This window comes from Ambystoma mexicanum, chromosome 3p (assembly GCF_040938575.1).
Source record: "Ambystoma mexicanum isolate Mex_15411 chromosome 3p, UKY_AmexF1_1, whole genome shotgun sequence".
Lineage (NCBI taxonomy): Eukaryota > Metazoa > Chordata > Amphibia > Caudata > Ambystomatidae > Ambystoma > Ambystoma mexicanum.
This window is the reverse complement of record NC_090925.1, coordinates 945702627-945724389: the sequence shown is the minus strand read 5'-3', so window position 1 is coordinate 945724389 and position 21763 is coordinate 945702627. Positions and strand designations below refer to the sequence as shown.

General features: G+C 45.9%; 1 protein-coding gene across 5 annotated transcripts in view; it reads left to right on the top strand.

The window, feature by feature from the left end:
- The window catches only part of NDRG3 (NDRG family member 3), a 1445730-nt gene that overhangs the window by 545280 nt on the left and 878687 nt on the right, over window positions 1-21763 (top strand). For all 5 annotated transcript variants that reach the window (XM_069652255.1, XM_069652253.1, XM_069652252.1 and 2 more), the window contains exon 7: window positions 7410-7470. In XM_069652255.1, the coding sequence (XP_069508356.1) occupies window positions 7410-7470 (61 nt within the window). The remainder of the gene's footprint in view (window positions 1-7409; window positions 7471-21763) is intronic.

Sequence of the window (21763 nt, the reverse complement as noted above, 5' to 3'; positions counted from 1 at the left end):
CAGATTGTTTTTTTCCGCCCAGCTTCTGGTCGCCTTCACGCGGAGCTCCTCGAGAGACATTGCAACCCTCGACCTTTGGTCGTTTCTTCTACGAAGATTAATACAGCACTCCCTCGACGCAGTGTAGCTGTTCTCCGCCGAGCAAAATCGTCGACGGAGGGTCGAGCGGAGGAAATCTTCGGCGCTGCCGAACACGTGGCCTGGCCTCGCTGGCCACATACAGTAGGGAGAGTGGGGTCGTGGGACATCTCTGGGTCTTTCTGAGAATGCCTTTCCCTTTCCCCTTCCTTTCCCTGGGGGTGTTTATCGCGATTTATTGCCTCTGCTATGGAGAGGACACCATTTAGGTTTTGCCCACTTTGTAAAGGCAAATTCACTTGGAAGGACAAGCACTCACGGTGTAACCGCTGCTTGCCCCTCGATCACAAAGAGGAAGGGTGCGCGGCTTGTCGGCTTCTGAAGCCTAAAACTCTAAAAGACCGTAGGGTTAAAAGGTGGGCGGCCTACGCGATGTCGAAGGCCGAAGGTTCACCCGCCGCTGCTACCACCGACAGTGACGAGGAACGCGATGACACGACCTCCGCCACGGAAGTCGTAACCCCCTCTAAGGAGCGCTTACGCGCTTCGTCGTCTGTCCCCGGCCCCGACGGGCTCGGCTCACGCCCTGCTTATGGGGATGAACACCCCGGCGACACTGACGCACACAAAGATTCACATAAAGATAAGCACACAACCCATGGCTCTTCTTCGTCTAAGTCGAAGAGAGCTTCGGCGCCCAAGGAGACGCAGGTTCCACCGGCGGCCTCCTCGGACCGTTCGGGTTCGATGCCCCTCTCGCAACCGCAGCCGCGACCTGCGACTGGGCTTTCGGCAAACAAGGGCGCCACCACCAAACCATCGGCCGGTGCGCATCAACAGAAGGCGCAGACCGCCGTACAGCGCTCGATACCCATAGCGTCGAAAACTCAAGCTTCCGCCGACAAGAATGTCGCCGATAGCTTAGCCAGGATCGTTGTAGCCGACGCCCAAAAGCGTACGCCGAAGATTTCGTCGAGCGTTACGCATAGAGCAAAGGATACGCCGAAAACACCCGAAGGAAAGCAGGGACTACCCCCTTCAGTCAGGGAGTCTCCCGACACACCTGAGGGTTTTGAGGAGGGCGACGGGACACTTTCCTCGACGCTTTGGGAGAGGTCGAGCCATTTCGAGGTAGACAACTCGAGTTTTCCCCCGCTAGACCGCTCTGGGGTACCCCATGAAACTATGGAGAGACTCCACCTCTGTATGGAGAGGATGGAAAAGTTTATGAGTACCCAAGCCCCTCTAACTCTCAGAAGAACTAGAGAAGGGCCTCAAGACGACCCCACAGCCAAAAAACCGAGGCTGGTCGATCCCCTGCTGGACACAGCCTCAGACTTCCAAGATGTATATGACCTCACTGGGGAGGAACAATACTTCGAGGAAGAAGATGATTTCATGGACAACGAAGGACAGAACCAGGAGGAATGTCTAGAAGACAGAACAGACATTATAGAAGAAGGCTTCGGGATTAGCCCAGGAGAAGGACCTTCGCACCCCTGGCAATCACCATCAGTGTGTTCCGACACTGATGCCCTAAATCTAACTCCTCCGGATAATTCTCCAGTTAGGAACACGTCTCCAATTGACGATCAGCCTACTTTCAATGCACTGTTGCGCAGAGCAGCAGCGCATTTCGAACTGGACACAGGAGAACTCTCTCCAGAATTAGACTTTGTAGAAAGAGTCATTAAAGAAAAACCCCCGGTCAGCCAGACCATTCCACTCCTCGCCTCAGTTAAAAGGAGGATCACCCCGTCGCTGTCCACTCCCGCATTGATCAGAGGGGTCAATCCACGGATTGAGAAACTTTTCGCTCCTTCACCCTCAGACCCGCTCTACATTAGGGGACATTCCATACCGGACTCCCTAGTTGTATCTAATACTAGAAAGAGGGCAGGGGTACCACTTTCCACCAGTGAGGCACCCCCTGACAAGGAGGGCAAGAGGCTATATGCCCTTGCAAAAAGAGTTACTTCCTCGGCTGCCTTCTCAGCAAGAATTGCCAACAACAATTCCTTGCTTGCGAGCTACGCAGACGCGCAGTGGGCCAAACTGCGCAAAGACGCAGAGGAAGCACCGGAGCCTTTACGTACACGCCTACTGTCGACTATTGGCGAAGGAACACAAGTGAACCAGAGCATTGTAAAAAACTCTCTGGACGCGGCAGAAACAGCAGGACGTTCCCTGGTACAAGGAATACTCCTAAAGCGCCATGTATGGCTGCGCAACTCAGGCTTTAAACCGGAGACACAGGCGTCTTTAATAAATAAACCTGTCGAGGACGCCAACCTCTTCGGAAAAGCGGTAGATGAAGCCCTAGAGATGGCCAAAAAAGAGTTCGACACTATCAAGACTCTTGACCAGATCTCTAAGCCCACTACCAGACGCGGCTATGGCAACAAGCGCTTTTTTCGTGGCCAACGGCAACAACAACAAGGTCACCATCAGCAATACCCTGCCACCAATTACCAAGCCAATAGTGGCCAGTACAGCCAAAGAGGCCAACGCCGGGGCAAAGGGAGAGGTCGGGGATCCACCCCCAGAGGCTCCCAAGCCCCCAACAACTCCAAGTGACGCGAAGATTCGCGTCCCCTCCCATGCAACACCGGTCAGGGGCCGGATAACATCCTTTCTTCCTGCATGGGAGGAGATAACGTCAGACCGTTGGGTACTTTCCACCGTAGCCCACGGATACTGTATCGAATTCAACAGTTCCCCATCCTACAGACCCCCGAGGGGACGGCGGTTGACGCCGGAACATCTTGCCATCCTTCTTCAAGAAGTACAACAACTGCTGGAAAAAAGAGCCATAGAGGTCGTGCCTCTATCTCAGGTAACGGAAGGTATTTATTCAGTGTACTTCCTTGTACCCAAAAAGGATCTAACCATGCGCCCTGTATTAGATCTGCGCCCAGCGAACAAGTTTATCAAACCCCAAAAGTTTCGTATGGTGACCTTACAGGACGTGATCCCGCTGCTTTCACAGGGAGATTACATGACAACATTGGACATGAAAGATGCATACTTTCATATTTCAATGTTGCCAGCGCACAGAAAATACCTAAGGTTCATGATAGAGGGCAAACACTACCAGTTCAAGGTGCTACCCTTCGGTATAGCTTCAGCACCAAGGGTATTCACAAAGGTACTGGCAGTGGCTGCGGCCCACCTGCGCAGGTTGTCCATCCCAGTTTACCCTTACCTCGACGACTGGCTCATAACAGGGGACTCCTACGAAACATGTTTCTCCAATACCCAAAAGACGGTAGACCTTTTGTTCCAACTGGGCTTCTCCATCAACGAAAAGAAGTCCAGTCTAGACCCCAGTCAAATCAAACAATTTCTAGGGGCTCTAATTCAAACAAGGGACGGCCTCGTCTTCCCCTCCAAAGAGAGGGTCCAAAACATGCTGTTTCAGATCCCCCAATATGTGACCGGCCAAGAGGTGACGGTACGCAAAGCAATGCGCTTGCTAGGAATGATGGCGTCGTGTATTTATTTGGTACCTCACGCGCGCCTGCGCATGCGCCCAATGCAAGAGTGGCTCAACAGCCAGTGGTGTCAGGCCAGCGGACAATGGGACGATCTAGTGGTGGTCTCGCAGGCCTTGGTTCTCTCGCTACAGTGGTGGACAAAGGGGAACATGGAAAAAGGAAAACCCTTTGCCACACCCGCGGCGGAAGCCACTCTAACCACAGACGCATCCCTCACAGGATGGGGTGCTCACCTTTACCATCAGACTGCTCATGGAGTGTGGACTCCGAACGTAGCATCCAAACACATCAATCTACTGGAGCTACTAGCGGTATTCAAGGCGCTAAAAGCCTTCCAAGAACACCTACAAGGCAAGACAGTAATGGTCCTTACGGACAGCACTACAGCCATGTACTACATCAACAAGCAGGGGGGCACCCACTCTCCAGGCTTGTCCAAACTGGCCCAGAATATATGGAAGTGGGCTCTCAAACAGAACATGTTCCTACTATCACTACATGTACCCGGGGAACTCAATCTGCTGGCAGACAGACTCAGCAGAGATTTCCCCCTGCCCGAAGAGTACGAATGGCGTCTGCACGAAGACATCGTCTTCGACGTCTTCACACAATGGGGATTCCCAGAAATAGACCTGTTCGCAACCCTGGAGAACTCTCAATGCCTAAGTTACGCCTCCAGGTACCCCCAGAACCAATCCAAGGGGAACGGTCTATCGATGCAATGGTCAGGGAAATTTGTTTACGCTTTTCCCCCGACTCCCCTTCTCAACAAGGTGGTGCACAAGATGCACCAGGAACAAGTGACCATGATACTGGTGGCCCCAATGTGGGCCCGACAGCCATGGTTCGCTCACTTGATGGAGATGTCTCTATCTCCCCCAGTAAAACTCCCCTGCCCGTACAACATGCTATCTCAGAACAAGGGCAGGACTCTGCACCCATGCCCCCAGAACATGAATTTAGCAGCTTGGCTCCTGAGGTCATAGAGTTCGGACACCTACAACTCCCGCAAAGATGCATGGACATCCTCAGGGAAGCCAGAAAACCGAACACTCGCCACTGCTATTCTAGCAAGTGGAAGAGATTTGTCATCTGGTGCAGGAGTAAAAGCATCAACCCTATTGACTGCTCTCCCACACATGTGGTACTATACCTGACCCATCTCTTGGATTCAGGCCTAGTGTTTAACTCCATTAAAGTCCACCTAGCGGCACTTTCTGCATACACCACCTCCCAACTCAAAGTGTCGTGGTGGAGGATCCCAGTTATAAAGGCATTCATGGAGGGAGTAAAAAGAATACACCCACCGATAGCTGACCCTGCTCCCGGATGGGACCTTAATGTGGTACTTACCAGACTCATGGGCTCTCCATTCGAACCCATGCACAAAGCATCCCTTAAACATCTTACTCTTAAGACTGCTTTTTTAATAGCTATCACCTCCATCAGGAGAGTAAGTGAACTTCAGGCTCTTTCTATTCTAGACCCCTTTGTTACAGTTCACAAAGATAAAGTGGTTCTACGCACTCACCCTAGGTTTGCTCCGAAATTTATTTCTAAATTCCACGTAAACCAGTCTATAGAACTACCAACGTTCTTTCAAAATCCTTCCAATTTGGGAGAAAGGACTCTGCACACACTTGATGTACGCAGGGCGGTCATGTTCTACATGGAAAGAACCAGACCATTGAGGAAGACTAATCAGTTCTTCGTCTCGGTGGCAGCAGGAAGAGAAGGAGATGCGGTTTCAAAATCCACTATTTCTAGATGGATTGTTCAATGCATCACTCTCTGCTATACTCTTGCTAAGAGAGAACTACCCTTTAAGCCAAGAGCACACTCTACTCGAGGCACGGGGGCATCCATAGCATTCATTGCAAATGTTCCCCTTGAGTCCATCTGCAAAGCGGCTACCTGGAGTTCTGTGCACACCTTTACAAAACACTACTGTCTAGATACACACTCTAGATCTGACTCCCAGGTGGGACAGGCAGTATTACGACACCTTTTCTCTACTGTTCCTTCTCATAACCCACCGCCAACTCCGGGTACTGCTCGCTAGTCTATGCACAGCATGTGATTCTAAGCAGATTAACAAACATCAGAAGAGAATGCATTACTTACCGTAAAAGCATTTCTGATGGTTGTATCTGCTTAGATTCACATGCGCCCACCCTTCCTCCCCGCTCGGATGGAAGGAACATAGACTTCCTTTATATATCTCTCTCTCTTTCTGTACTCACTCACGTCTAGAAGGCTCCCTCAGGGCAGAAAAAATACAAACAGAGGGACCTCGACGCGTGAGGGATTGTGGGTACAACGCACGTCACTATAGGGATAGTGTTTCAGACACGCCTGGTCGACGTCCCCTTTTCGACTACGAAAAACAAGATGCAATACTCCGCAGTGACCACTGGATGTCGGACCTATGCACAGCATGTGAATCTAAGCAGATACAACCATCAGAAATGCTTTTACGGTAAGTAATGCATTCTCATATATATATATATATATATCGCTATATAAATGCCATTCCAGACAAGCAGTGACATGCTTTGTGTTTTATATTCGGCGTGCACGATACTGCTGCTCTGTTAAGCACTTGCAGTGTTTGGTAGACAATACAAACCAAGGCACAGGGAGATACAGAAAGGTCCCTTAATACAAAATCAGATTTATGAATAGTGTGAAATTTGAGAAACCGGACGGTATCCTCACTCCTACTGGAGTCTTCAAAGTTGGAAAGTCGGATTTCAGTATTGACTTTTACGTGGGCAATATTATTTTAGCAAATAGATTTAAAAAATCTAACACTAGTTTGCAATATCCATTCAGAACGTTCAGCTCTGAGTGCAAGTATTTAAGGGGGGGTTGTTTCGAATACCTTGATTGCCCAAAATTGAAACTCTTTTTGGGATTAAACATGCTGCACATAAACCAAGGGACTGGAGTCGAGAGTAACCTTTTTACGTATACGACTGGGTCAGATCTAATGGTATACGACATTAGATGGGGAGTGTTAGTTTTACATTTTGCGTTGTCTTCACTGCCCTTGAAAATGTGGACACAATGAAGAGTATACATTGTCCTGAAGTAATCGCATGTTTTCAAGACAGTTTTGAATTAAAAAAATGAATGCATTACATAATCACTGTTCGTTTTGAACACCTGGATTGGTTGGGTCTCCTAAAGAACAGACTTGGAGAATCTTGCTTTATATGTTGACAGCTAACTATACCAAAATAGCTTTGTGGCAGTGTTGCAAAAGTGGGTTTTATAACACGTTTGTGCCAGATAAAAAGGCAAAACAAACCAACACTGCTACAGTTTTTGTAAACCTATGTGTAAACAATATATGTGAATGTTGGACTTTGCGAAGCGAGAACCTAGCTATGAATCAACAGAGCGGTCAGTACAAGCAGAGAAAGTAAAAGGATAACACTGAGGATGTAGTTAGGTTAGGCTAGACTATTAAGACAGTAAGTAACTGAAGGTACTTCCGGTTAGAAAGCATTAATGGTCCTAGTCTTCTGCTTGGGAATAACAGGAAACTTATGATTGTCAGTGACAATTTGAATGGATTTGAAGAAATATATGTAGAATTTATTATTAAAGCCAATAACATTTATAGCATCAGTATGGGCTTATACTAGATGTATTTTCGGCAGGCCTAACAAATGAAGTGAATAAGTAATTGGACTAATTTTGAGACACTTCTATAATGTGTAATTGTCTTGTGTTTTTAAAGTTACTAATATGTCTGTAAAACTATTTGTGTGACCACCAAGCAGTATAACAACTTGTTAATAATTGATTAAAAACATTGTTTTACAGCCTGAAAAGCATTATTGGAATTGGTGTTGGAGCAGGAGCCTACATCTTAACCCAGTTTGCAGTGAGTAGCATTTGGAGGCCTTTTTCTTGATTTGATGGAGCAATCTTTGGTGGTGAGAAGCTTCCGTTCAACATGACACTCTCGCTGCCTGCAAGATTCTGGGGACTCTTGATTACTTTGTAAATTGCCTTTTTCGGGATTGACACCCCCTTGTTTTCTTATCTGAAGACGTTTCCAGGTTTGTTGGCAGTGCTGTGATTAGATATTCAAATTTTCACTTTGGCTAGGCAGGCTCAATCAGCCTTGAAGGATCCTCCGCACAGAGCTTTCGAAGATGCGTATTAGAAGGGCCATAATGTCATTCAGCTGCTCCATGATTTATAACTAGCACATCACACTGAAAGATTATTCTGGTAGGACGTTTGTTAAAAGCAAGTGAACATGTTTAAGTTGGAGAGTTGCTTTCACTAGCTTGTTTCCGTGCTGCATAGTAATTTAATGTATTTTCCCACATTTGCTCTGAATTATTGTCTGGCTAGTTTGTGCGGTTAAGGAAAGCCACAATGGTGTGGGAACCTCCATGTAACCTTTACGATGCTACCAAGCCATCATGTAAACGGTATGCTCTGTGACAAATCCACGCATGTTATCACTTCTCCCCTATGGGAGCCCCTTCCGATTAGGCCAGGGGGGTGAGGCTGCTAGCTGATAGTCCCCCTTGAGGGTGGTACTCAGCGGGTGGACCTCATGGGGATGGAACCCCACTATAGGATTAGTGAAGAACTGGCGAGAACATTGTATCCCCACAACCCACAAACCAGTACCATTCCCACTGTTCCCACTGTTCCCATGTGTTTCTATTACAATTCCGCTATAGTAAGTATTGGGAAGAGCAAGGACTAGTTCCTCCGCCACAATAACGAGAAGGGCTCTATGAATTCCTGGGATATTGGCCCATTTAGTACTGGGACAAGAAAGAGTTGCAACTACCCAAATAGTTCCCCTTCCTAATACCAAGACGTGGATGTTTAGGATCAGTCCCCCAAGAACTGAGACGAGGAAGAGGTACGGAGTACTAAGGAGTAACCAGCATAATCCATAGAATCGAAGTGAACAGTCTAGTCAATATGGACTTGATTAGTGTAGAAAAACTAAGGAAGGACTTGCAGTAATGTCACGCCCTCCTTGGAGGAACCTGGAGTCCAGAGAAGGAAGCGCCAGAGAGAAGGCAGACTGGAACACCAGGAAGGGAGCATGCCACCACAAGGATGGTCCAGTATCAAGGGACCGCTCAACGGAGGAAGAGGAAGCAGCTCCTGGTTCTCCTTTGGGACTGCAAACATGCAGAGCAGAAAATGTTTTCGCCGGAAAGAAATTTCCCTTGCGGAGATGATTCAAGCAGAAGCGGACCAGCGAGGAAACACTGAGGTGGGCCGGAAGCATCTCAGACACACAGACAGAGAGAGAGACACAGAGAGAGAGACACAGAGAGAGAGACACAGAGAGAGAGACACAGAGAGAGAGACACAGAGAGAGAGACACAGAGAGAGAGACACACAGAGAGAGAGAGACACAGAGAGAGACACACAGACAGACCCCACCTTCTGGACCCAGAGGATGATCCTTTTTCTTTAGTCGATTTTGAATTTAAGGAATTTGTTTACTGACAAAACGGTGGACCATTTACTTTTGACCAGACCTCCAGAGATGATCCTTAGTTTATTAGAGGCAGGGAGAACCCCTCTTAGAAATAGGGACAGTTGGGGGTTTTACTTTTCTTTTAAATACATCTATAACCAACAATACGACCGTTTTGTCGTTCTTCCTGCACCTTTACAGCTCTTATAAAGCAACCTTAGGCTAATGTTTTGTTCGGTACACTTGCAATACTGGACCAGTGTGCTTTGATGATGCTAGTTTTATTTGGGCTTTCTAAAAAAAAAAACGGTTTGTAGCCACATTAGATTGTATTGCTTTACCTCCAGGTCCACTTGGTGTGATATATGCCTTCAGCTCAAGAATGTTTGTGTCAATTGCAGATCCTGCCCTCATTGCATGTAGCATACCTGACCTGACTAAGGTTTCTTTCGAGAGTATGATAACTTGCCAGTGCTCTACACGCAGCCTGAAGATGACGAGTGATACATTAAAGAACTTGGGGCCTAATTCACAAGCGTTTTATACTGGCAAAACCCCATTGGAAAATGCTAGGTGAATAAGGGCCTTAGACTTTAACATTTAGACTTTTTCCTGGCCACATTAAAGGAGAGATTCGTGGTTTCCATTGGATTGCATGAACAGAATATTAGCACACTTGCAAATGCTTTGTTTCCCTATTGAACAAAACCAGACCTATTTCACTGGTGTGACGTTCTGGCAGTGAACAGGCCTTGCTTCAGCCTCCATGAAGTTCCTTCGATCCAAGAGGAGCCTGGACTGTGCAGAAATAGCAGTAGCATGTCGTGTTGAACAATCTAGTGCCACACAGGTTACTGCCCGATGGGGTGGCAGCTACAGGTATGTCACTAACAGACCATCTCTCCCTGTCTTTTCAGGAAGCAATGACTTGCCGGGTGAAAGGAGGGGAAGATTATGTGAAGGTGGGGACTGGGCATTTTTTTGATTTGTGTAGGTTTACCCAATGCCTCCTCCCACTTCACTGTTGGTCGATTGAGATGGCTCTGTGGTGTGGAATGTACCCTTGAGGGGAATGGGGCATGCACAGAACTTAAATTTATAGAAAAGTAGAGATCAACCAAGTTGTGTATTTTACCACAAGGTTTACACATTTTCCGATTTAAACTGGGACCTCTTGGTTTAATACAGCCCTATGGGCTACCCATCTAAATTTATATCTGATATTTTGTGTGCAAGATGCTGTTGTTCAAATGGAGTCCTAGAGCAAGGGGTGTACGTTTTTGAAGAAATACTGCAGGTAAACTTAATTTCTATGTTCTAGGTCTGCTACTGTTTGACATTGATGTGAAAGGTTAGGTTTCCTGACCATGGTTATCTTGGCCTGGTGTTATAGTTGGGGATACACTTGCATAGTTAATGTTCACCTATGTTCAAAGTATTACCTACAAATATTAGATTCCTGCTCTGAAGAGTGGCAATTGATTGTACAAGAATATTTCATATGTTGTAAGTTTAATCGAAAAGACAAAACAAAAGCAAATTCATAGACTTGAGTTATGACACATAGGTGATGACCTATTCGTAGTATGATTCTGGTATCTTCCTGTGCACTCCTTGACAAACGATGGAAGTCACTACATATAAAACAACTTTTCATTGTAGCCATGACATACTTCCTCAATCATGATATACCAGTGTTGATACATTGATGCAGAGTCTAGTACCGATGCCATCTTGGATTACATTTTGAACAGTTGTGGTGGTGACGATTCAAAATTAAATTATTTGATGCAGCACCCGCCTTGGAATGAAAGGCCCTCACCCTGAGGCAGCACGCATAACTTAACGGTATAGCCCCTGTTCTAGATTGAGCCGGTCCCCTCTTAGGTTCTGTTAATTTTTTTTATTTTGGTTTTAGTTTATGGCACATGTGGCCTGTTTTGCATAACTGACTCCTACATTACTCTGTAAATATGTTACCTTTTTATAATGGGATATTGTTGCTCATATTTCATGCTGCGGTTGCACTTAACACATTTTAAGTTTATTTGGATGCACCTTTCTTAGTTTTACTTGCTTATGGCTGCTGCACCATCTAAAATATCTGGTCTATAAATACATTTCCTAAAAGTCAGCAATCTCTTAAAATCAAGTGCAGGACACATAACTGAAAGATGTTTTAAAGTTTCAACCCTATCGAAATGCCTACAAAATCATGTCTTCAGATAAGAGCTTTCTCCTTACCAACACCTCTCGTGTGGGCAGGATATTGAAAAGAAACCTTAAAAAAATGCTGCCGACCCTTTTTATCTGGGAAGAGCCGCATGTACACAGGCAAGATTTCAACCTTTTTATGTTAATAGGCTAAATGTTCCAATAATCTGTATTTATGCATCAACTCAATCGTTTTTCTCCAATCGTCTGCAAAGACAGCTTTTTTTTTTAATAACCATGAACCTATTGCTCAGACCAGAAAGAATAATGCCCAGATCTTCCACCATCTTTTACCAGGCTTCTAGGTAATGTTGGATAGAACTTCTGCAGTATAATTCATGTCTTCATAGGTGTTCTTAACTGTATAAAAAAAATGTATGTGTTAAACTTCCATTTTGCTCTACAGGTCATCCAATATAAAGCCAATTCGTATTTAATAAAAGCAGTAGGCACACAGTTGGGAAGATTGAAGGTATTCCTCCACTTTAGAGCTTCATAAGATTTGAGTTTATCCAGTATCCATACAGGCATAATCTCAATTCCATATAACCTTTTAGGGATAACTGCCCTCATAATACTTAATAACAAGAACAATGGAACATTTTCTATATCCGTTATCTTCATTTGTCTTGCTCTAACAGATCTGCTTCAACAATTGAAAATTCCTTATTTTTAGTTTTGCTGGCGTGTTAAAAATGGCGAATCCCAAATATATTAATTTGTAAGTGCAATCCACGTTTTCTTGATTTAAGAACCAGGAGTAATTAGCTGGTTGTTTCTGATACGAAAAGTTACTAATTTTTGTTTTCCCTGAATTGATACTTAGAAAATTATTTTTCGCATAAAGAGCATGTATAGATCAATTAGCATAATATCAGCATATAACATACTGTTAGGCAGAATCCTGTGCAGTGCCCTTAGGGACCACTACACACAATTAAGACCACAGGTGGCAATACAAGTTTTACCTTTGGTACAAGCCTGTACCGCTATGTCAGAGGGGTAGCAGTGGCAGAGCAGCCAGGCTTCTCAAGAGTATATGAGCAGTAGCAGAGATTACACAAAGGGACCACAATTACTGTGACTCAAGCAAACACTGACTCAAGGTTTCCGGTAGAAAAATAGAAGTACATTTATTTTTAAACCATTCATTATAAACACAACACGTCTATTAAACTTAAACAAAAACCACACGTTAAATATACTACAACTAACCAATTCACTTTGTACAGTAAGTCTCAAGGTAAGTACCCTGTGTTTCAATGAACAGGTGTTATGAACAAAACACGTTATCGCAAATACGATTGCGATCACTTTTTGACAGTTCGGTCTACTAAATAAACGCGTATCCGTGAATTGAAATGCTATCGGGGCAAAAACACACTTGGCACCTGAGATACCCAGAGGGAGTTGGAGGCAAAAATCACAGGCAATATTTTGGTTAGGCAGACAGAATCGAGAAACACTCAGAGACAGGAGTTCAAAAGTCAAAGGGCCGGAGCCAGGGTCAAGTGACACTGGGGGCCTGTTGCCGAAGATCACAGTGTCAGACAGTTCACGATTCAACTTAGCCAAAAGTACTTCGATATTGTCAATGTTCGGAAGCAAAAGTTATAAGAAGGAGGGAAGACAAGGGCAAGCCTTGGAGATGAAGAAAAGGGGTTCACCCAGTTTCCTCAAGCAGAACACAGTACCTTATTCCAATGGTGCAGCTGGTGCCCTGGCAGTTGTTCCTGTTGGTTTCCCGCAGACCCACGGTTCCTGGAGCTTCGTTGTGAAGGAGGACGTCTGAAGGCGGTCTGCACCACACAGGGATCAGACCGGCAGCAGCTTCGAGGAATAAAAGGTGTGCTCCTTAAAAACAGTAGAGGCTCTTCAGATGGCTATCCGGACCACTACAGCAGTGTGCAGCGATTTCGACCAAGGAAGAGGATCCTCTGGCTGTGGAAGATGAGCTGGTTATCCCCACCAAGCTCAAGGGGAGAAGACTCCGGACTGGATCTTCTCTTAGTCGTTAAAGGGAAGATAGCTCAGGACTGCAGCAGGGCTTCACCGGGACTGGGTAGTTGCAGCAGCCGTCGTTCTTTCCGTTTCTCTTCGGTTCCTTGTAGTTCCAGTGGCGACTCGCTGACTTCTAGCTCAAGAGACCTGCCTTTTATGCGCAAAACCCCCATTCACACATCTTGGCTGTCAATCACCCAGCAGGGGGGTTGTCCAGCCTGGACAACCACCTCAGCCAATCATGGCAAAGTGCGACTTGGGTTTCCTAGGATACCCTGTGCAGGGGGTGACTACACCCCTCCCTCACATTAAGCCCACCTAGACACCCAGGCGCCTGGTGGAGGGCTTCTGAGCAGAAGCCCACCAAAAGACGGTGAACAAAGAAGGCGAACCTAGTTTGCAGCGCAAAGTAAAACACAAAATGGCGAATAAACCCAACCGGAGCCAAAAGAAGGACAATGCGGTCAAGCGGGGTTATGTTCGAGGCTAATTTAATTAGCAAGGAACAGTACCACGTTTATCTAATATAATCGCGGTAGAAAAGTTAGGGTAGATACCACTGCCACCAGCCAAGTCTAAATGTTAAAAGAGCGAAACAATGCTCTAGGAGGTACAGATAAAAAGGGATACAAATGAACCCTTTCCAGTACCCCATGCAAGATGGGGTGTACTGGATCTGTGGTAGATTGACTAAGTAAAGTTAATGGTAACTTTACCCTTTTCTGGGGGATGGTAGTCGCCTCAGAAATGGAGTCGGGGGGGGGGGGGGGGGCGGGGAGTCTGAGTGACAACCCTGTGCCACTGCACAGAAGGTGCTGGGTGACGCACACAAAGAAGGGGGCTACTGAAGTGGTGTACTCTAGAGCCCACAATCACAAAGAAACAGGTAGAAACACATAGCAAAACACAGGTAAGAGTGGGGGAAAAGCTCTCACTCTTACCAAGTGAAAAAAATTAACTCCAGAAGTCCAGCAAAGTTGCTGGGGGACTCACTAGGTGAGGGAAATTAGCCATAAAGGAGAATGCTCCCGAACACATACAGCAGTATTTAAATTTAGTTTTAGGGGATGCAGACACAGGATACATAATTTCTTCCTCTTAATCCGATATATACAGATATATCCAAATTAAAAAGAGCAGGAGCAAGCAGGCATCCTTGCTTTGGCACTATATCCGTTACAATCTCCTGGAACATGAATCCTTGGCTATCCAGTCTAATTTTATATTGGTTTTTACCATGCAATCCCACTATCTGCTTCAGCAATCCTTCCGCAATTACCCATCTAGATGATTTTAGCCATAATAAATTCTGATTAGCTGTATCCAAACCCATACTTAAGTCAATGGATGGGATATTTACTTGTTCATAGTAGTTGTTCCATGCTAGGTCCTGCGTTAACCTAATACTAAAACCATTCATAGTGGCACCCTGTTGTTTTCGAAAGCCTAATTGAATTGTTGTAGTATGCCGGATTTAAGAGCCCACTTTTCTAGATGTTACAATAGTATGGCAGTAAATACATTTTGATCAGCATCCATTAATATCAGTGGCTTATAGTTAGCAGGTTCAATTTTCTCTCCCTTCTTATAGATGAGTTCTATTGAGCTTTGGCAAGATAGTGGAGTAGTTTCTGATATGACAAGATGCATAAAGAAAAACCATGTTCCTCATCCCATTTGGACCTGGGGCTTTAGATAAACTATGTGAGAAACCTGAGTGCCTTCTCACCAGCATTCCCTGTGGGTCTGTTGTTCAGGTGGCCAGGGAAGGGCCATCATTCTGGGATCCCAACCTTGTTGGCGAACAAGCGTGGGGAATAATCGGGGCAGGGGGTCCTTGTGGATTCCGGGGGGAGCGCCCGAGGGTGAGCTACGGTATTCCCCTTTTTCCGATACTCCCCTACCCAACATCCCCTCAGCCTTCATGGAATATTGCCGCTTAAGTCTCATCCTACCCCAGCACTTTCCCTCAAGAAAGGGAAAAGGAAAACATCGCGGGAGACCAAATCCTTGCACAATCCCCAATATGAACCTTGTCTCTATTTCTTCTAATCCCAGCGGATATGCTATGAGCTTACCTTTTTCAATCCAGTCATCCCTCTCTAAGGTCCCAAGACCAAGGGAATTTGCATCAGCACCCCAATACTATTACCATAACCTAAATAGAGTAAGTCTGAACACACCACTTATTTTCCTTATGAGGCCCCAAAATATGAATTCCTCAAAATACCATTCAATTACTGAGACGAAGAGGGAGCCAGGAGCAAACCTGCTCTTTCAGTACACATGCCCCACTAACGAGGAAAGGCAAAGTCGGGTACTTAAAACTAACTACCATCACCTGCAGCCTATCAACCTTTGCTGGGAGTATAAATGGGCACAGTCCAACAGCCCAGAGAGTACAGGGAACAGAGCGCATGAGGAGCAGCAGGAAGGGGTGTCGCGTCAGAGTGTCCTTGAGAGAACGCAGTGGCAAGCCATCCGAAGTCTGCACAGGAAAGTCAGCAGTGTGGCCAGGGAGCTGGACGGAAGTAGTGCAGGGAGCTACATCTGCAGGCGGCCCCTGTGGTGAACACCGAGTACTGCTAGTTACCCTGGCTGGAACCACCATCCCAGCGTTCTCAGAGGTGCAGCTGGAGCAGCCCTACCTTTTATGAGGAAGAATGAAAACGCCAGAGATGCAGACAAATGCCAGCGACCTTTGGACGCCAGGGTCTGTCGAAATAAACACTTCAGAAAAATCTTTAAGGCTTCCCATAATGACTCAGCTGATGGTCACGCTATATCATGTACCTGTATAAAGTCTTCTAGTTTGTGACAAAGCATTGTTTATAATGGGTTGTCCTCACATGGATTCCTCATCTTTAATATACCGATATCCTGCTTGCAGTTTAGGAACATTTTTTGACAGCATCGGGCGCTGTGCGGCATCGGGTCGATATCCCTTTGCGGCTTACATTAATGCACTCGGACGTGATGTTGACAATGGTATAACTGGTACGCACTGCACTTGGTGCTTTAGTTCCATTTTGCGGCATGCACAGCATGCTTCGGAACAGTTCGACTCGTCTCAGCTATTTTCTACTGCGTAATATTTTTATTTGATTGTGTAATCTGAAGATGATGTTTTAGAGGTGTGCGGACTGTGACTCGAAGGCCTCGATCACAGATCTGCGCAGGATATGCTTCTAGGGGCCCGGTAAGGAGCACAAAGTCGATGACTGTTGCTCCCGTCAGACCATGACTTAACAAGTCCTTGAAGGAGAGGAAGTCTAAACTCACCCTAGGTCGGTCAGTAGGCATCAAAATTCCCCATACTCTACTCCCTCCAAGAGGAAATCCTTCATTAGGGGGATAGGTATCTCAAAGGCCAAAGAAACGCTCCAAACACTTTTAAGTGGCAGTCAAGGAGCGACTTGCGTTATTTTTTGTCTTCTCGAAGAAAATCTAAGACGCCATTGTTCTTAATCATCTGACTCCTCACCCAACAAGATGGGTAAGTTTCCCAGACAAGTCTGCCTCAGCAGCAGATTGGGAAGCGTTCCATCAAAAGATGGATGTCTTTTTGAAGGCGGCCCCTCCTTGTCCCCCGAAAGAACTGAAAAATCTAACAAACCCAGTGTGCCTTATAAAGCTGGTAGGGAAGCGTTGAAGGCTCAGACTCAAGCATCCAAAAGCCTGTCAGCTGCCCTCTGGGAATGGTGACGTTGAAACCATCGGCATTGCACTCTTAGTTTTAAACCACCACTGTTGAAGAGACTTTAAGTCCTTTGGATCAATATTTGATGAGGAATAAGAGGATGAAGATGTTGTACCCTTAGGGTACGAATATTTTGGCACACCTAATGTCCCTGAGGAACTCCTTTCTGAGTAATCCTGTTTAGAGGAAATGACTACTTGCCTTAAAGAGGCCAGTGGTTTAGACACTTCTCCAAAAGTGGAATTTGCTTCACCAGATAACTGCTCATCCAAGTACTGCAGACAGGACAGTGATGAACAAAGTCACTGAGTATTTGGGTTGGGGCCGTCGTGCAAATGATATAGTGCAGGATGACATTAAAGATATCCTGGACAAAGGACCCCCCCCCCCCCCCCAATAACCTGTACTGCCTTTCCGTTCTGCACTCAAAAACAATATCTTTGAAAACTGGCAGAAGCCTGATACCATTCCTGCTGTCAACAAGGAGATTGTAAGAATATATACTTTATCTACCATTGATCCTGATTTTCTCTCCATGCACCCTACTCCTGAGAGCTTGGTGTTGCAAGCGGCTACTTCCACGTCAAAAGCAGCTGCTTACCCATCTATCCTGCCTGATGGTGATGAAAATAAATTACTTTTATTTTTTTTAATTTATTTTATTAGTGTTTTACAAACTTTTAAAATGTTCTCATTTGACCATAATCTTTTTCTTTTCTAATACAGTATTGTTATCGTTACCTTTTAAGATCTGTTTTTAGAGCCTTCTGCTCAAGTGTTCCAGAAAGAGGGTTAGGGCATATGTCAATCTGTTATCTCGTCCTTCAAAAATTGCAGACCACAATTCTTCACCACTCCAAGTTGTTTGTCTGTTAATCTCTACTCCAAAGTATTTGATCCTTTCTGGTTGCAATTCAGGACAGTAGTTCGAGTTTTCTACAGCAATATTACAGAACCGACAGCTGTTATCTGTTTATTGCCTTCCTTTTCTTCAATTTAAATTCTCTTTGGTCTCAAAAAAATTTAGTGTAAACTTTAGAAACAGGTTTCTTAATCATTTTGATGGAAACTTTTAGAGATACTTTGGGATTTCATTATGCCCTTGCTTCAGGTGGAACCAAGTTCATACCTCTTTGTCTCCTCTTTTGTTCAACTGTTTCTATCCAGTTACATGCTTGGGAAAAGGGTGTTCTCGGCTGGGAGTATGGTTGTGAAGGCCATTAATGCATCTTGTGCATTAGCCAAATATACATTCACTTTGTGGAATGTAATCTCCCATGTGGCTGTTGTACAGGATATCCTGTGGTGCTCCTGCAAGAAGAATGTGATGATAGGTTAGCCTTTTTGGCAACCATGACTGGAGATGACAGTAGTCACGGATTCTTCCCTCACGGGACGAGGAGCTCACATGAGTGATCTCTCAAGCGGCAAACTCGGGTCCCGGATTCTTCCCTCACGGGACGAGGAGCTCACATGAGCGATCTCTCAAGCGGCAAACTCGGGTCCCCAATCGTACACAGAAACCTTTTAGAGCCGAGGGCAATCAGATCGGCGTGGATGGTCTTTTTGTCTTCCATACAGGTGATGAATGTCCTGATAATGATGGACAACCATGGCCATGTATTAACTCAACAAGAGCAGTGGAGTAGGGTCTCTACCACTGTGCAGGGAGGCAATGCAGCTCTGGTTTTAAGCACTTCAAAGTGGAATCTCTCTATCAGCTTTTCATCTGGCTGTATAAGAGAAAACGACAGCGGATGCTCTGAGCAGTTTATGATTTCACCATCCATCAATGTTCAGGATAACTGCTCTAGCACCACTGTTGGGAGTTTTAGACATTGAATCACCGTCTGTTATCCGGGTATCGAACTACATTCATGATCAAAAGCCCAGTGTACGAGATACAGAAATCTATGCAGCCCGAAGCAAGCTCACACTCGGAATGTGCGAAAAATGCCAAATGCCTATAATCAAGGATATCGGGACATGTGACTTCATCATGGATAATTGAAATTTTGTTATTACGAACATCGGTAAAATCTGGAACTGAGACTAAAGAAGCCCTACGCAACATAGTATGAGCCTGGCTGCGCCAACGCACAGGCCCAGGGATTGTTGGATCATGCGATCTGAAAATCCTGCGTAGAATCAACTTGAGTGAGTGGTGCTTCTCACTGAATATTGAGTGTCATCGTGGGATGTGGGTCTAGTACGCTACCACTCTTTCTCAGCATGTGCAACTATTACCCAAAAGGGGTTACTAAGTGTAAAATAATACTATCACTGCTAGTCATACAAAGTACTATTCATAGCTGGGCTCCAATACCTGCACTCCAACATTACAGGTTAATAATCTCTCATTTGGTTCATTTGGTTGTACTTTTTATCATGTTTTATGTTGTATCATTGTATTTTCGTTGTTGGTCTGTATGCGCCACCATGCCGAAGGGTCCATTGTGTGCGATACAAATAAGTAAATGTAAAGCAGGCAGTGCACAGTCTCCCACAAGTGGGAGTTGGCTCAGGAAGTCCTTCTAGAGTTCTTTGCCCTTTGGGGAACCCATCAAATGGATCGGTTGCTGTCTATTATCAACAGGAAATGCAACCTATTGTGCTCCAGGGAATTTTCAGAGGAGCTCTGGGGGATGTGTTCATGGTGGTCTGGAGGTGTGGGAGAAGCATGCCTCTGTGCCAGCAGTGGACGGGGAACTGGCAAGGAAGCACTAGCCCTCCCTTCAGACCCAGCCTCACTCACCCCATGCTTCACCTGGGAGCTTGGTGGTTCAGGCTGCAACCGCTAGCCTGAAGATGTCTACCTTCCTGTCACTTCCTCCAGACTGGGGTAAGCGGTTTGACGCATGCTGCATCAACTATAAGGAAGTCTCCCTCAAGTCACCCAGCTACCTCGCGGAGAAAGTTGGCATCGCTGGTGGACAGCACACCACCAGAAGCCAGGGCACATGCAGACTTGAAATCTGCAGCTGCAAAAATGAAAGGACCAGAAAACAAGCCTTCTCTGCCTATGCCCCAAGACTCAGGAACCTTCTGCCTGTGCATCGGACTCGCCCCCACTCTCCTACAATTCAGAAAATAACTCGAGACACATCCTCAAGGAGACTCTCCTCCTCAACACCTTGGACAATCCCATCACCCGAACCTCCACCCCCCCCCCCCTGACTTACTCGATGCCCTCGGCACCGCTCAACCCACCCCCACCCCCCTGTACAGCTGTGCCCCTCTGTATCCTACCCTCCCTTTTTTTCTGTTCAGTTACCTCTGAAAAACGCTCCGTTATGCATCTGTACTGTTGTATACCACTGTGAAGTGCTCTGTTGCTTCTCGGAATGTCCACGCCTGTACGCGTTCCCACCAGTCCCCAATCATTCTTCGTGTCATGAGGAGGTTGAGGAAGTACAGGAAGTCCATGATCCTGATTGCTCCCGACTGGGCCAGGAGGATGTGGTGTTTCGAACTTCTAGACATGTCCATCTGCCCTCCATTTAGTCTTCCTCAGAGTGGACCTACTCTCCCAAGAGGGAAGCAATCTTCACCCAGAAATAAGAACGCCGAACCTTCATGCTTAGTTTCTGAGAGGTTAAGATACAAAGATTAGGACCTTCCGGAAGACGTTATGGAGGTGTTGCTTTGACGAAGACCAGCAACAAAAGCACTGTACTGCTGCTGTTGCAACAAGTTTTGCAGCAGGTGTAGGACTAAAGAAAATTGATCCTTTTACTTGCGATACACTTGTAGTGCTTACGTTATTGTTACACTTAGCCCATTAGGCGCTGCAGGTAGCTACTGCCAAGGGCTACCTGGCAGAGTTATCCACCTTTAAAAGCACACCAGATCAATGCTCTTATTTTAAAATACCCATGATATGGCATTTATAATGCGCCTATACACCAGTGTTTCAAGGCGTGACGAGTCAAGGGAGGGCGAACAGAGGTAGGACAGAGACAACGATCTTACTAGGCCAAGTGACATGGAGATCCCGCAAGTGCAGGGCATTGTGAGCCAGTTCCTCAAGGGACTGACAAATCTACTTCCACTTGTCCCTTTTTATAGTCCCGGCTTGGGATTTAAATTTGGTATTAACATTTCTAATGGGAGTTCCATTTGAACCTCTCCTTCTTGCCCACTCAGATTGCCACTAGGAAGAGTGTCTAAAATGTTAATCACATCTGCTTGCAGAGTGCGCTAGCTACAGGCTCTTTCATGTAAACCTCCTTTCACTGCTTCTTGTAAGGAGATGGAAGTCCTGAGGGTTCGTCCCTCCTTCCTTTCAAGGTGGTGTCCAAATTCCATCTCACACAAAAGATTACATTGCCAGCATTTTATCCATCTGCCTCCTCACCTGTCCAATGAGGAAGATCAATTAACAGACCTGACCCAAAAAGGGCTCTGAATTTTTATATTGCCAGATTGGCAGATGTCCGGCTTGACGATCGACTTTGTTGGTTACACTGGACACAAACTGGGCTAAGCGGTAACTAAACAGACATTGTCACGCTGGATAATTCTGTGTGTTTCGCATTGTTATTCTTAAGACTGCCGCCCTCATTAACACCAGTGATGATCCTGTCTTTCCTGTGAATTTTGAGATTCTATCCCAGGTCTTAATTGCAACGGCAGATACTCTTGCCCCTTTGCTGGGGATTCAAGCTCGTAAGCGGCCTTCTCAACCGTGGTTTACCGATGACCTGAAGGCCCTTCAGCTCTAACGTAGGCAAGCCGAACGGAAATGGCGTATTTCCTATCGTGTTAACGATCGGATCGCCTTTTTGCGCTATTACTGCT